This window comes from Micropterus salmoides, unplaced genomic scaffold, assembly GCF_014851395.1.
Source record: "Micropterus salmoides isolate LMB-PRFRI ecotype aquatic unplaced genomic scaffold, ASM1485139v1 Ms_hic_scaffold_19, whole genome shotgun sequence".
Taxonomy (NCBI): Eukaryota; Metazoa; Chordata; class Actinopteri; order Centrarchiformes; family Centrarchidae; genus Micropterus; species Micropterus salmoides.
The window spans coordinates 7,841,149-7,857,238 of record NW_024041039.1 but is presented as its reverse complement, the minus strand read 5'-3'; the positions used below and the strand labels follow the sequence as shown (position 1 = coordinate 7,857,238).

The window sequence follows — 16,090 nt, the reverse complement described above, 5'->3', positions numbered from 1 at the left end:
GGATGTGGGTTTTTAAATATTTACTTATGGGGAAAGGATAGTTATCATTAGGTTGCTAGACAACTTGTGAAGCCAGTAGAGCTCGTCTGTTTAAATAGCCATTAGGTAAACATTTCATCCGTGGATGAACACGTGAATCAAGCAGCTAGTCACTTGAAAACGTTAGGGACTACTTGTTGGAGGCTGAACCACCTCTGCTGCAGAAATGTGTCAGAGAAAAGACAAACTATTTATGTTGGCCTCAGGGTTGAAAGCTGCACACGCGCGCGCAACTCCGCGCGCAAAAGCTTCCGGAAAATTAAGCGCTTGATTTGATTATTCCAAGAAACCGCCTCTGACAGTCTGTGGGATTGCCCTGTGTTTCTTTTATGCAGAATCTAAATATAAATCGGTGACAAATAGTCCAAATACAGTAGCAACCCAACTGTGATGTGGGGGTGGTGCTGAGAGAACAGCTCCGTCTCCAAAGTTCCCCCCCCCTCCCCTCCTCTGTTGGATCCGGAATCCGCCAGGAGAAGGTCGCAGAGAGTCTCAGCTCCCACCTGCATTTGGATGATATTTTTTTTTGTCTTTATTATCATGAAGAGACAAAACGCCAGGACTCTCGCCCTCATCATCAGCATCCTCACCTACCTGGTGGTCGGAGCGGCCGTCTTCGAGACCCTGGAGTCCAAACAGGAGAAGAGTCACAAGAGGAAGCTCGATGCAAGGAAGTACGAACTCATGCGCAAATACAACTTGACCAAAGAGAACTTCGAGGAGCTGGAGCACGTCGTGTTACAGCTCAAACCTCACAAAGCAGGGGTCCAGTGGAAATTTGCTGGGTCCTTCTACTTCGCAATCACTGTGATTACGACAATAGGTGAGCAGCAGTTACTTCATTAACACATTAAAAGGGTGTATGTGAAACAGTTTCATTGAAAGATGCTGTGTTCGTGGCTGTAGCCAGGATTTAAGGAGGATCCCTTGCCCCATGTGCCACCAGGTGTTCTTTGACAGGTTTCTCAAAGTATTTACTTCTAACCATCTATACGAGAACTTATTCTGTTTGCTGCACGGTATAATTTTATTTACCAATTTCTCAAGCTGTGCCACTGTTTTCTAACCTAAACAACATGTCTCTTTGCTCAATTTGTACAAATTAAACCATATGTAAAGAGTTTTACTATCACTTATATTTGTCTACACCGATCAGCCATAACTTTATGACAGGTGGATTATCTCCTTATCATGGCACCTGTCAGTGGAAAGGTGTTCGACAGCAAGTGAACATTTTGTCCTTAAAGTTTATGAGTGTTAGAAGCAGGAAAATGGACAAGCCATACAAGGATTTGAGCAACTTTGACAAGGGCCAAACTGTGATGACTAGATGACTGAGTCAGAGCATCTCAGAGGTGGTCCAAGGAAGGAAAAGCTGTGAACCTTTGACAGGGTCACGGGCGGCCAAGGCCAGAGTTGATGCTGGTTTTGATAGAAGGGTCTCAGAACACACAGTTCATACACATGGGAGTCCATGCCTCAATGGGTCAGGGCTGTTTTGGCAGCAAAAGGGAGACCTACATTATGACAAGCAGGTGGTCATAATGTAATGGCTGATCGGTGTATATTAAAAATAAACATATTGTGGTTTAAATGAGGAATTAAATGAATAAAAAAGCCTTCTTAAAAAATTATGAAAGGTCATTTCCTTTACACCAGTGGTGGAAGAAGTGCTTAGATATGTGAGTAAAAGTGGCAATATAACCCTGAAAAGTTCAACTCTTATGTTCAAAACAAACTGAAAGAACCAAAAGTAAAAGTAGTCATTATGTGGAATGACCCATTTCAGAATACTATATATTAATGTATTATCATTTTTGTTGCAGTGATGTGTACATAACTTTAATTTTGCAGCTGGTAAGGATGGGGCTAATTTTATTTTAATTTATACACTGCTAGCTTGTGAATTTCCCCCCTTATTGTAAATTTATAATATTACATCATATTTTATTTGCTTGTTATATTTGTATAATTAATCTGAAAGTAACAGAAGTCATCAAATAAATGTAGTGGAATAAAAAGTACAATACTTGCCTCAAAAATGTAGTAGAGAAGCAGAAAATGGAAATACTTGAGTAAAGTACCTCAAAATTGTACTTAAGTACAGTACTCCCTCTTTGATAGATCGTCTTCTCTTTGTGTATATTCTATATTAATACGTATACTTTTTATACAAAATACACAATATCTGTTTTATGTTGCTTGTGTGTAACTCATTGTTTTTGATGGCGTTACCTATCAGGACACCTTTCAAAAAATACAATATACAATATTTATTGCTCACTGAGGCTTTCCAGGTGAAATAAAGTTGAATAAATTATTGAATAAAATACAATTTTGGTGGGAAAAAAACTAAACTCCTTCATTTCTTTTTGCTTGGAATACTGAGACATGAAATATGTCAGAATCAGCGTCAAAAACACCACCAGGTGTAATTTTTGTGTAATTATAAAATGGGAACACTTGCTCAAGTTGCTAAAACCCCCACATTACCGAAACAACATGTTTACACATGTCTTCTGTCCTGGCTCATCTGTCATTGTGATTAATTAGGTGGAGAAAGTGTTATTTTCAGTGTTTACAGCATCTCACCTGATAACAATGTCTGAGTTATAAATAAATGGCTGATATCTGTCATTTTGAGACAATCAGCATCGGCCAATAGCTGCACCATTACTGTGCAGTGTTATTGTGATTCTGCAGAGAATAATGCAGTGGAACGACGTCACTTCTGACAAACTGTCCTCCGCGCTCCCTTAAACACCAGTCATGTTCAACCTTTCCTTCTACATCATTAATTAATAAAATGTCCATCTAAAACAACATGTTAGTCGCTAAGATAACACTTATATTAGAATGTACTCTGCATGGAGTAATGGAATTATACATGACTTTTCTTTGTTTTGATATCAGCATTATATATCGACCATCGGCTGCCATACTTTCTAAATATTGGCATCTGCCATTGACAAAGCAGTCGACCACTAATGTGCACAATGTCTAAGGTGTAAAACATGTCATGTCTTCTTATTCAGGTTACGGCCATGCAGCGCCCAGCTCCGACTCAGGGAAAGTGTTCTGCATGTTCTACGCCCTCCTGGGGATCCCGCTCACCCTAGTCATGTTCCAAAGCCTGGGTGAGCGGATCAACACGTTCGTCAGGTACCTGCTGCACCAAGCCAAGAAGTGCCTGGGAATGCGTCAGACTGAGGTCTCCATGGCAAACATGGTGACGGTGGGCTTCTTCTCTTGCATGAGCACCCTGTGCGTGGGGGCTGTGGCATTCTCCCACTGTGAGGGATGGAGCTTCCTCCACGCCTTTTACTACTGTTTCATTACGCTCACCACTATCGGGTTTGGAGACTATGTGGCACTGCAGAGGGACGACGCCCTGCAGAATGACCCACGGTATGTGGCTTTCTGCTTTGTCTACATCCTGATGGGCCTGACGGTGATCGGAGCGTTCCTAAACCTGGTGGTGCTTCGCTTCTTGACCATGAACACTGAGGACGAGCGGAGGGACGCCAAACAGAGGGCCTTGATGTCTGTCAGTAAACCCAGAGGAGAGGTGGCTTGCCTAATACCAATATCAGCCTCAACCTCTTCCACACCTGTAGCAGACGGCACTACAAAGGCTAAAGAATTAAAAGGTGTCTACACTGAGGTGCTGCATTTTCAGACTATATGCTCCTGCTTGTGGTACCGGAGCAAGGAGAAGCTACAGGGCTCCATACCCACTATGATGCCTCAAGAGCTGACGTTCTCTGATCCCTACTTGCAGCAGAACAGTAACTGCCCTCACTACATGGAGCCTGGTTCGACAGGCTGCGTTTGCAGTCCACGTCAGTGTTCGAGCATAAGCTCCATAACAACGGGCCTACACATTCTCTCTCCGTTCAGGGTGTTTAAGAGACGCAGCTCCGTCTAGCCTTTCAATACAGCAGATTTCAGTACAGCACAATGCATCTATGCTGCCACGTGGACAACAGATACTTGGCAGTCCTCACAGAAAAGACATGACTGCAAGTAGATGTTTGTGGTGCTATAATCACAGTAAACCAACAGTAGGGCACACAAAAGGGAAAAGTACTATAAAAAGCAAAGTCTTACTCAAATATGTATTTGAGAAAGCACAGCATGCAATGTTTTGACTTGAGGTCTTATCCTGTGCAGGAAGTCATCTGGGTCCCTATACTTGAACACATGAACACGCTGCAGTACATGTGGTGTACAGTGTACACAGTGCTGGTGCTGCAGAAGGAAAGGAGGTTCAGGTCGAGTCAATTGAGCAATGGCACAATAAAATAACTGAAACCTCTTAGACAACAGCTCTGCAGTAAATTCCAGTTTTGTGTTGTTTATATTTTTTGTGTTTATCAATAATCTCAGAGGTGCTGATTCAGCTCAGGGGGGTATGTCTTAAACTTGTTGTTTGTAGTGTTGTTTTCCTGTGTTAGGAGTTTATCTTGACGATTTTGTTAGACATTTCCCATCCTATTATCTGTGACTGATGCAGCACCAATTGAGACAACTTTCGGGCCTCATATAGGTTGCCTTGTGTTGCCCTAAAAACATATCCAAACAAATCGTGATTGTCAGAATTTTATTAAAGCTGGCACACACTGATGACTCGATATGACTCATTCCCTGTGTAGCTGCGTCTGTTGTTGTGATTTTCCGTGCTCTCTGCTCAAATTGCTGGTGCATCAGTCACAAACCCTGCAAAATTATGTAACGTCGCAAGTGGAGAAGTTCAAAAAATCACGATGACATATCCCAAACACTGTAAAACTGCATTAGGAAAGAAGTACAGTAATCTCAAGTAGATACTCACCAACACTGACTGAAACACACTTCACTGGATTTGTTTAACAACACTACAACGCACTGTGTTAAAAATGACCATTGGGTTAGGGGTCAACAACTCTGACATTCTCATCAATAACTGAACATGATTTGCTTTACCAGCCTGGTATTCACTGCAGGGTTACTGTATTGTAAGGTGTTTCCGTTACTTTGTCCACCCCTGTTGCTGATGTTTGGTTTCATTTGTTTGGCACTGCTGGGTCCAGAAGTCAGTCCAGAGCAGCTGCTGGTCTGCTTCATGGTATTTACAATGTGATGCTTCAGGAACCAGAGAAGGTACACACCAAGGTACTTGTGAAGTACAATTGTTGCACTATGAAACGAATAATTCAGATCAGATTAGATGAGAAGAGCAATACCACTGCCAAGTCTGAACGCTAAATATGACTTAAACAAGAAGATTGATACTACTCTGACTTCGTATGATAAATATGTAACTTGTGAGCTTGTTACCTGGAGCCAGCTAGCACCTAGTCTGGCTTTAACATGTTATGTCTTGTGTAAAAATGACAAAGGTTTAACACACTTTCATAGGTTTAAGATGAGATTCAGTTCACTTGTGAGCATAAGAGAAGCTGGGAGGCAGATGTTTTAACTTTGGATGGAGCCAAGCTATTTGTTTCGCCCTGCTTCCAGTCTTTATGCTAAGCTAGGCTAACCCAGCTTCCTGACTCCAGCTCCATAATTAACACACAGACATAAGAGAGCTATCAGTATTTTAATCTAACTCGGCAAGAAAACAAACGTTAGAATTATATAATTATCATTTTAAAGCTAACTGTCAATGATCATGATTATCTATCAAAGTACATGTTTGCTATGTGAATGTACTATATTTCTCTCCACTCTGCTCTTCTGACCTGAAGGACCATGAGGTTTCATTGAAGTCACTTCAGCTATTCACATATAAAGTGCGCAGAGCCGTCCAAATCACGTCTGGATCAATCTGTAGATGCAAACTATTTTTAACAGCAGTTTGGAGTGGCAGATGGGAGGGGGTTTCTGTGTTTGTACAATGGATAATAAGCTAGTTGTCAATCACAGACAAGAATGCCACAAGAGACTTAGTCTCTCTGATTGATGGAAAAGGAGAAAAAAATCCACCCTCAGATACTATTCCTTGTATTTCTGGGCCTATTTTAGGATTTAGTGGTGTATTTTTTTCTGTAGGAGACATGATGTGACGTCACTTTAAGTTTATTTCTGGCAGCTGCAAATGAGTTTTGGGGATTTGATATATTTTTAATCTACAATTCAAAAATCATACGGTGAGACATCCATCATAGATGATGCAGAGAAACACCAGCAGTAGCCTTTTGTAGATCACACAAGTCTCACATTTTCTTCACTGGAAAACCTTTCACTATGTTATCACTTTGTCCACCACTTGCAACCAACAGTTAGGGACAGCAATCTTTTTACCTGTTCGCTTGGGTTGGTGAAAGGCATTATTGGAAATGTAGGAAATATCACTCTTGAAATAAATCAAACATCACAGATCGGTGATATTCTGAATATCTCAAGGTGCATTTTTTTACTTTTTACTTTTTACTTTCTGGCATATATTGTTTTGCCTTGTTGGGTGAAAATACCACCCATGCAACACACAATGGACGTAAAAATGAGTACCCAAAATTGCTTGCAAATACTATATTGATCCAGGTGGGTGTCTTTTGAGAAACTGGTCTTATCTAGGTTAGGGAAATGGACTTTTTGTGATGGACTGTAACGTACAGAAATGCATAAGTACTATTTGCCCATGATAATGAAAGAAAAGGGATGTTTATGACGCTTCCTGCTTTTGACTTGCTTTTAACATTAAGTGACACAGAAAACAGCCTTCTGTATATTTAATGCAAGTACTGTATTAGCTTTAAAATAGCACTACATCATGTTACACTAGCATAAACAGGCTGTTCTGTTTTTTGCTTGGAAAATAAAATGTTTTTTTAAAAAGATGACTGGGAGCAAGTAGTACTTGAACACACAACTAGTACTTGAAATAATTGTAAGAACATTATTTATCTTGCCAAGGGGTGTGTGTACAGTTGAGACTATTACAAGATAAATCATGCACATCACATCTAGTTAAAAACAATGTTGTACAATTTTAAGTATAGAAAAGAACATCCACAGAAAACATTAAAAACATGGATATTTTATCCAAAAACTCCAAAAGCTTTTGAGTTTTACTGTTGTTTCACTGACTGTCCTGATAATTAGATAACAACCTTAAATTAATTATAATTTACAGAGAAATTTTACAACATAAATTTCTGTATACAGTACACTGCTAAGTACTGCTAAGTAAGTACTAAGATGTAGTCGTGAGATCTCCATCTCCATGCTGTTTCTCAACATGTTATGTGTGAGAAAAGCCTGCTGAATGTATAGAAATGAATGTTTGGTCCAGATGGTTTCCCCCTGGGAATTCTGACTGAAGTCCAGTTCCGGACAACCTACAGCATTTTAGTCACGAGCAGAAAGTATGGTGTTGTATCATTGTGTCATCATTTGTGGCAGTATGTATATTTGTTTTATCCAACTCATCATCATGTAGTACAGCAAACAGTGGGTAGACAAAATAACAGAAACACTTCAAATTAAAGCAGTAAATACTGTTGTGGAAAATGTTTTAATGTTGTGTTTTTAATTAGGCCACCAGAGTGCCCCTAACATTTGGTTTTATTGAAATTACCAGAGGCGTTGATTCAATTAATTTATTTGGTCCAAATATCCAAATCATGTCCTAAACAATTTCAATACTTTTCCTGGAAAAAACTATTTTGTTCTAATTATAGACTAAATGCAAAGTGCTACCCTTCCACTTAATTAATTTCAATTCATTTTCTAGTGTAACCTAAAGCATTTTAGTCATTGCACAGATAAACATGCATAAATGTTACATTTGTCTACCAGTAAACATACAGTTAAAGATAAATTAAGTATAAACATTTACAATATTTAAATACATAATGAATCAAGATTTACTTGGGTTTAAATTTGAGCTTTTCTCACAAGAATTTTTTTTTCTCCATAACTGTACCATATTAAAAAGTACTTTCCATGAAACTTTCTATGAACCCATAAAATACTGTATTGTTTGTATATGTATATGTCTTCTATGCTTTACAATGGATTTACATGTTCTTGAATACCAATTAGCAATATGTGTGGGCTTTGTTTAAATGAGGTCTTAAATCACCGCAGTTTTTATGAGTGAGTTTCAGAGGTCCGAAGACCACGGCCCGTATTTATCAGAATTACTCATAAGAACACTGCTAAGAACTGACTTCAGAGTAAAAAAAATCTTGGCTCAAAGATGTGCTTAAAAGTAAGTTATCAAGCATCTTAAGAGTCAGTCTTGATTCACGACACTGTGCCGCAAACAGGAATTTTGGATGACGACATAGGCAAGGACCAATCACTGAATAGATTTCCCTATTCAAGAAGACAAATTCACTTTCAATGGTGAAATTCCTAAGAGGAGTGCATTCAACACACATTTGACAATAAAGAATTTTTCAAGAGAATAATTATCTCTTGTCTCCTATTAGGTGTCACCCGATGGCACAAAGTTCCTTTCAAACAGCTGCTTCAGGTCACTTTTATTCAATATCTGCACGTCAAGGGCAGACCCATGCCAAACTACAACATTTTGGAAGGTACCACATCCAAAAGTCAGCATCAACACACAAGCTGTGTTGATACTGTGGTACCTCTTCCTGTTCACATAAACATTCTACTTTACACTGGGAGCAATCATCTTTTTATGAGTGCCATCATCAACTCCTGGGAACGCCGGCTATTGCACGAATTGTGTTTGCTTCCGTTGGATTATGCGGGGTGTTCTTGGGAAGTCGATGAAATGCATGGTTGGTTGATTTCTGTGCACTTGTGTTTATGCGTCTATGTGGAGTCTGTTGCTTTCTGTGGAATAACTTCACCAACTAGTTATTAAAGACCAGCTAGTCTTCCAGTCCAGAAGAATAAAATACTGTATGCAGACGTTATGCTCCATATCAGGGGTTCCCAAGCATTTTGAAACCACTGCTCTATATGGCGCTGATATGAACGCAGTTTATCAATGACGCAGGGAAGAGCATCAATAAAGTCAATGATGAGCCCAAGATCAGGAAATAAAAAAATAAAAAATCTAGTCTTATGAAGCTATAAATGCATAAAAACATACATCAAATTGTTGTGTGTACCAAGAATAGAATTATAAAATAAAAGTCTCAGTTGCTGAGAATAGAGCAATTAGCACTGTATCTCGTTATCAAAATGTGCCTGCAACATCAAACCAGCTTGTAAATGCTGGCCTTGTGCCTGTGAATCTGCCATCAGCCATTAGATGTGCACAGAAAAGCAACAGAAGGAGTATCCATTTGACAAATCCCTGTATTGACCCCCTGTGGCTGGAGCATCTGCTGTTTTCTACTTTGGCCATAGACCTGAGTATCTATGTCAAAGACAAAAATAGTTCCACTGAGAAGGTCAACTATGGCATTACGTCACTTGGTTTCTTCTCTGTTTTTTGAAAAATGGGCAGGTTAAAACTGAAGGTGTCTGTCACATATTTGTGTACTTACAAGTGTACTTGTGTATTTGTTTTGTGTACAGAGAATTTACATGTTTTATCCTTTCAACATCTATATTTGATAGATTTGACTAAATTATGAAAATTTTAGTTTTCCATCTAGACAGGTAGAAATAAAGGCCAGAGCAGTAAGACTTTCATTCATCACATCTATATTTAAAGTTTTACAGTCTTACAGTCTTCATCAGCCATGCTAGGTTTTAGCACGTAAGCATACACACATACAAGTTAAACCTTTGACCAGATGATGGCACTAGATTTCTTTAAGCGATTTAACTGTAACACAGGCACTTGCAAAGGTTAATAGTTCAGTGTGTAACTTTTAGTGTCATCTAGTGTTTTTTCTTGTAAATTGCAACCTATGGCTCAGTCACCATTCACCCCTTCCTTTGCAAGGGTGTAGGAGAAGCTACGGTGGCCGACACGCGCTGTTGGCTCTTATGCTAAATAATACATTTAGTCTTCCATTTGTCCAAATTTCACTTCTCTTCTTACTTCCGATAAACCAGACAACTACAACTACTACTTCATCTTCTTGTTGTTTCCACATATTCAACGTAGTGACAAAAAAAAAATATCACATTTTCAAATTTCACATTTTTAAAAAAAGGACATTGAGGAAGCATGGGTGTGTATCTTATAATACATATTATCTTATAAGATGATAGATGATGCAAATTCCTCTAAATTATGTCACTTCGGGAATGTATCATTATTTTACAAGGGTTTTTTGGTGAGAGTACTGAAATCAGGGGACAAAGATAAATTGATGTATATGTTTTTTTAAATAATATATATTTAGCCTATACCAAAAACACAGTTTAACAATAACATTGTACTTCAAACCATATTTAAATGTGAAAATTGTAACATTTTGCCTACATTTACAATTAGAATATATAATTTATATTTTACAATTAGAAACCCTGTTGAAATAGAACAATCATAGCGAGGGAAAGGCCTTTTAATTGTTTAAAATAAGTTTTAATTGGATTTAATTTGCTGTTATACTGAAGAAAGAAGACATAGTAAGGCTATATTTTAAAATAATAATATTTGTTTGTTGTTATAGTAATTTAATGAATATTTCTTGGGGACACAAAAAACACAGATTCCACGGAATGACCCTTATAATAGACTACATGTATCTAGTATGTATTATACAGTATAATACATGTAAGTTGTATGTATTATATATTATGAGGGGGATCCAGAGGTATACCAACTGCCTTAAATCCTCAAAGTAGCCTAACGTTAGAAGAAAAACAGCTCAGTTTGGTTAGTTCAGTTATCATAGCCTGAGTTTAGCTGACCTTTTGTATGGGCTCACAACATTAGTTTCATATTTTGTAAATTGTTTCTTTAATTTTGGGTGGTGAAGAATAATAATAAAAAAAACAATCCGGTTTGAAAAGCAGTCTATCAAACCATGAAGCCCCGGGCCGAGTTGCTGTTGATCGACCGTCATTGAACGTTACAAAAGGAGCTTCCTGTGAAGTTCAATGTCCAAGAAAGTCGATTCTGTTCCAAAATGGACCTGTGGCAGCTGGCTGCAGACGCGCTGGCCCACAATAAGAAAGCCGCTCTTCTGATCGGCGGGGCTGGCGTTGCCGTTTTGGGACTAGGTCTTGGTTATAAATACCTGCGAAAGCCAGAAAAAGTTGTTCGTGTAGGCGTAGTGTCGCAGCTTTTCATTCACCCTCTCAAGTCTGGCAAAGCGCTGTCTTTGGCTCTCGCAGAATGCCAGAAATTCGGCTTTAAGTTTGGAGATCTGCAGGATCGGTAAGTGTTGAGCACAAAAGAATAAAGTTTGCCTCGTTCAGAGCGCGAGTGATCACTTTTAAGATGTTTCCTGACCCGTTCAGACAAAAACAATCGATGCAACTACAGTCAATGGTCACACAATCTTGAATTACTAACACTGGTTATTATTGAGCACACCTTCCACCTTCCTTACAGTTTTCGTTAGGTTTCTTAACTTGAATATTTTAAATTTGTGCTACTTTATGCTGCTATTGTTGGTACTTCTTACTCCAAAACATAGATTTTGCAGCTATTTGATTTTACATACAAACCATGTGATCAACTTGTAAAATATGATGCATAATTGTAAATTGAAGGCCTCCATACACACACAGGTGTTTGTTGTGGCTTGTTAGACCTGAGGGGAGGTCTAATCAGGCAAATAAAGGTTATAACAAAGTCAGAATTATCCTCCACCTTAACTGTTATCTTAAAATGCAAATGTAGCTTAAAATAGCCTATTTGAGATAGAGCCCCAGATGATAACATATTTAGCAGAAAGGCTACATAATTTAACACTCTAAAATGGATCATTCTGCTTAATTTATATTTTTACTGTTGAATCTTTAAGTTTGCTAATTATTTTTAATTACCAAAGCCTTTCTGGGAGTCTTGACAAATGCAGGACTACTTAAGTAAAGAATCTGAATAATTATTCCAGCACTATTATTTCTGCCATGAAAATAAAAAAGACGAAATATAAGGAATTACAAAATAAAAATACTGATGTTAGGTCAAATATTAAGTGACAAAATGATGAGATACTGCATCTAATCTCATCATTTTGAACTAAAGCATACATTTGTGTTTAAATGGTTATATTTTCTCATAAGTGAGACTCTGTATCATACATAGTTGAAAAATAAGCAGACACATTTACAACTGTGTTTGCTTTGAGTGCACATTGTCTAGTGGGTTAAGAGCCATTTTGCTTCCCTCTAGGTGTTCATCTAGTTTATTTCACTCAGGGACACAAAATTGCACAAATAAAAGCAATTTCCTTTTGCTTAGATTAAACTCACTGGCTTAATCTGGGTTTCTTCACTGTGGCTCAATATTAAGCTTATTTATATACTTTTTGGAGGCTTTCATGAAGACTTGAAGCGGGTTTATGATCTTGCATGCTTTTTAGAGGAAATTTCCGTTTTAATAATTCAATTGTCCAAACACTGATAACACAGATATACAGGAGGGGGAAATGGCAGGACTTCATAAATTTTTTTTTTTTTTACAGAAATGTGTTGTCTATGATTCCAACGGTAGATACATTTCTAACCAGTGAATAAAAATAAGTTGTTATATCTGGGATTTATCAATGAGTAGTAGTAGTACCCATTTCAACATGTGTCATTAATCCTGTCTTTGTCTTTGCTTCAAATCTGTGAGAGCTCAGTGTGCAGGTTTGGTGCCTGGACATTGGAATTAAACCAGGATGGCAAATGGCGCAGATGATGGAAAAAACACGGTTCTGTTTGTTTTGATTGCAGGCACTGGATGGTGGTCACAGAAGACGGTCACATGGTTACAGGCAGACAGGAGCCTCGTTTGGTGTTGGTGTCTCTGACATGCGAGGGAGGTCATGTTTGTCTGAACGGCCCAGACATGGAGGAGCTGCGATTCCCCTTCAGACAGACTGACAAACCCGTCATCGACTGCAGGTTTTACATCAGATTTTAATTTTGGCAGCACAATTTGCTCTTTTGCGCTTAGATCTGCTAATTTTGGCATTTCGTTAATTTGATTTTTGTCTGCATTTTCAAGTTTTGTTTCAATTCTGTTTATAGACTTCTTGTTGTTTCTGTGTTGCAGAGTGTTTGGAGCTGACATTCAGGGACGGGATTGTGGCGACGAAGCATCGCGCTGGCTCACTCGTTATTTGGGGGCTGAGAAAACCTTTCGCTTGGTGCACTTTGAACCCCAGATGAAGGCTAGGAGGCCGGCAGAGAGCGAGCCTCTTTTCCCAAAATATGAGGTAAATTGCCCAGATTTTATGGCTTCATCTGTTTACCTCCACTTAAGACAAATAATTTTATTTTTAAAATCAAAACCAGGTTTGTCTTTTTTGGTTAACTTTTAGCTATTCAGTGTCAAATTAGTGCAAGAAACAACTTGTTATATAGAGAAAGACAGGATTAGTGATTGTATTGGTGGTGGTTAACCATTTATCCAGCAGGTGGCCTACCCAGATTATGGACCTGTGATGCTGCTGTCCGAGTCCTCTGTCAAGGATCTCAGCAGCAAGTTAGAGAAGGATGTCACGGCGGAGCGCTTCCGCCCAAACATTGTCATAAGTGACTGTGAAGCATTCGATGAGGTGTGTTTTTTTTTTTCTGGTTTTCTTTTCCCTGTTGATTCCTCTGTTTGGCTACAAGATTAAAAACATAAACAAAGAAGTATATATCAGGCAGCCATGTAAAGATTAGATTTGATCAACAAAAGGCCTTAGAAATAAGAGATCTTAGGATGTGTCTCTACGCTACAGCCCTTGAGGTTTTCATTTTCCATCCTGTTTGGAAAAATGATCATTTGGTACTTTTCTTCTGACTAATACCTCGCCCTTTTCAGCGTGAGCAGCGTGGACTAATTTTATCCCCAACTGAAAAAACCAACTGCTTTGGCTTTTCAGGATACATGGGAAGAGATCCAGATTGGCAGCGTGAGACTGCAGCGTGTAATGTCATGTGGACGGTAACACACTAGATTCTTCACACAGATTTTAATCAGAGACAGAATCACTTCATTTATAAACAACAGTAAATACGAAGCTGCAGTGCTGGGGTTGGGGGGTTCATTCCCTGGATACACATTAAATTTGCCACTGATTGTGCATTTCTGTGTCTATTTGATGTTCAAATGCATCGGTTTGTCTTCCTAAACAGGGTGGATGCAAACTCACCTGTAACTTTTGTTGTTTCCAGATGTATTTTTACCACAGTTGACCCTGAAACGGGTATTATCACCCGAAAAGAGCCTCTGGAAACACTGAAAAGGTAAAGTTTGAAACAAGAAGTTTGAGATTGACAGGGGACTAAATTCAGAAAGCTCAGCCGCTTATAACACAACAGAGTGATGACCAACAAAGTCCTTTCAGTTCAACTGAACTAGGCTGAAAGTTTTTTTTTTTTTTCTTTAAATTACATTCAGCTTGAAAGTCATAGCTCAGTAGTAAAAGCTTCTTACAAGGCTTGAATATCTTCATATAAGTGAAGACATGTAGCTTCTGTACTCCACCAATTTACCCTTACTAACATTGTCTGTCTCATGATGGACGGCTGGGGAAAAAAGTACTGAAGCAGCAGATTTTTTTTCTCCCTTTAGTCTTCTTTCTTGTCAGAAACTGGCGCCTACATTACCCACAATGCCACTCAACTACTGACAGTTCTGTCAGAGATTCAGATTTGTCAATGGGTGTGGGTGTGTTATGTTAGTAGCGGATAATGTAGCCTCAAGCAGAGATACCTCCACACCTACAGGTTTTTCTTTTCTTTTTTTAAACTTGTTGTCTTAGACCCGAACCAACAATGACTCAATTAGAGCTGCATCTGGAACCACAAAGGACTTTATGCAGCTTTTGTTCTCATTGCTGTAGTATTCCCCAAGACCTAAAAACAGACTTTAATGTGTAAGATCGGTGGAGTTCCCCTTTAATGTAACAGTATCTAAGAGACTTGATGGAGATCATTTTATAAGAACCGTGATTTTGGATTTACCTAAATGTATATAGCTTATTATTCTTCTTGCACTCGTATTCAGCCAAAGGACATATCAAACCAAAACAGCTTGTGTGTTATTTTAAGAAAATATCACCATCAGCAGCATCCAACTTCTGTCTAAAAAAAGACTAATTATTTCTTGCATGCAAATGTTGGATAGACAAAAAACCCTCTCCAATTCAAAGATAAAAATTAGGCTACTTTTATGACAATTAGGCATATTAAATGCTTTTTAATGTCAGTAAAATCTGGCAACCCTGGTGTTAATAAGAGTTAGTGTGATTTTTTTTTTTACAGATTCATTTGTAGCTTCATTGAGTTATGTGTTATTTTGATGTATCTGATAAATGTTGGTGTGTTTTTCTAATTTATCTATAACTAATAACAGTTTACATTCGGGGGGTTTTTGTGGTTAATATAAATGTGATTTCTATCATGTCATAGATGAAAAGTTTCATTTTAAGAACTGGAAAAATTTTCACAGCTATCGTCTGTGCAAACCATCTGAGAAGCACATCTACAAAGCGTCTCCGTTGTTTGGACAGCTGCACACTGTGAAGAAGCCGGGAATCCTGCAGGTTGGCGATGTGGTGTACAAGATCAGCCGCTGAATGAGGGAGTCAGAGAAGGAAGAACATGCCGACAAACATATGGTCATTTTTTTTTCTAAAGGAGGAAGAATTCTTTGTTATCAGCAGTGTCACTTTATAATCACTGAACTTAAATAGATATAGTGCTACACATGAATAATAAAGGTATAGTACACTAAAATGTATTATTATTGATTGAAGATAACATGAAAATAATAAAAATGCAAGTAATCAACAGTTTTTTTTATTGTGGTGGATTGTATAAATTCTATGTCAGATGGGTTGTTAAACAATAATTGTGCTTGTATTAAAAAGAATTCCAAGCAACTGCACATTGAGTTCACCCGATAATTAAATTCTGAAAGTACATGCTGCTATTAAAGAGAGAAATGAAAACTGCATAATGTCTTTTTTATATAATACTATAATAATTATTCCTGGAGTAAATGACGCAGAGACACTCTGCTGGGAACAACAGT

General features: G+C 38.2%; 2 protein-coding genes across 3 annotated transcripts; both read left to right on the top strand.

Annotated features, from left to right (window-relative positions):
- The first annotated feature begins 188 nt into the window (after positions 1-188).
- On the top strand, positions 189-7,454 carry kcnk3b (potassium channel, subfamily K, member 3b). Its single transcript, XM_038728606.1, has 2 exons — positions 189-862; positions 3,075-7,454. Exons 1-2 carry the CDS (start codon positions 553-555, stop codon positions 3,965-3,967), a joined length of 1,203 nt encoding a protein of 400 aa, XP_038584534.1. The 5' UTR covers positions 189-552; the 3' UTR covers positions 3,968-7,454.
- A 3,543-nt stretch (positions 7,455-10,997) lies between these two features.
- Positions 10,998-16,010, top strand: marc1 (mitochondrial amidoxime reducing component 1). 2 transcript variants are annotated; one of them, XM_038729375.1, is made up of 7 exons: positions 10,998-11,287; positions 12,796-12,966; positions 13,118-13,280; positions 13,482-13,622; positions 13,935-13,996; positions 14,227-14,298; positions 15,506-16,010. In XM_038729375.1, the coding sequence occupies exons 1-7, from the start codon at positions 11,037-11,039 to the stop codon at positions 15,630-15,632; spliced, it is 987 nt and encodes a 328-aa protein (XP_038585303.1). In that variant the 5' UTR covers positions 10,998-11,036; the 3' UTR covers positions 15,633-16,010. The 2 variants fall into 2 exon arrangements, with proteins under 2 accessions (XP_038585303.1, XP_038585302.1); XM_038729374.1 differs by having other exon boundaries at positions 11,000-11,287; positions 13,479-13,622.
- The last annotated feature ends 80 nt before the right edge of the window (positions 16,011-16,090 follow it).

Bases quoted from the DNA above. Each gene is read 5' to 3' on its own strand.
- kcnk3b (XM_038728606.1), top strand. From the start codon at position 553: ATGATATTTTTTTTTGTCTTTATTATCATGAAGAGACAAAACGCCAGG. The intron at 863-3,074 runs GTGAGCAGCAGT...CTTCTTATTCAG, and splicing joins CACTGTGATTACGACAATAG to GTTACGGCCATGCAGCGCCC.
- marc1 (XM_038729374.1), top strand. From the start codon at position 11,037: ATGGACCTGTGGCAGCTGGCTGCAGACGCGCTGGCCCACAATAAGAAA. The intron at 11,288-12,795 runs GTAAGTGTTGAG...TTTTGATTGCAG, and splicing joins TTTGGAGATCTGCAGGATCG to GCACTGGATGGTGGTCACAG. The intron at 13,623-13,934 runs GTGTGTTTTTTT...TTGGCTTTTCAG, and splicing joins ACTGTGAAGCATTCGATGAG to GATACATGGGAAGAGATCCA.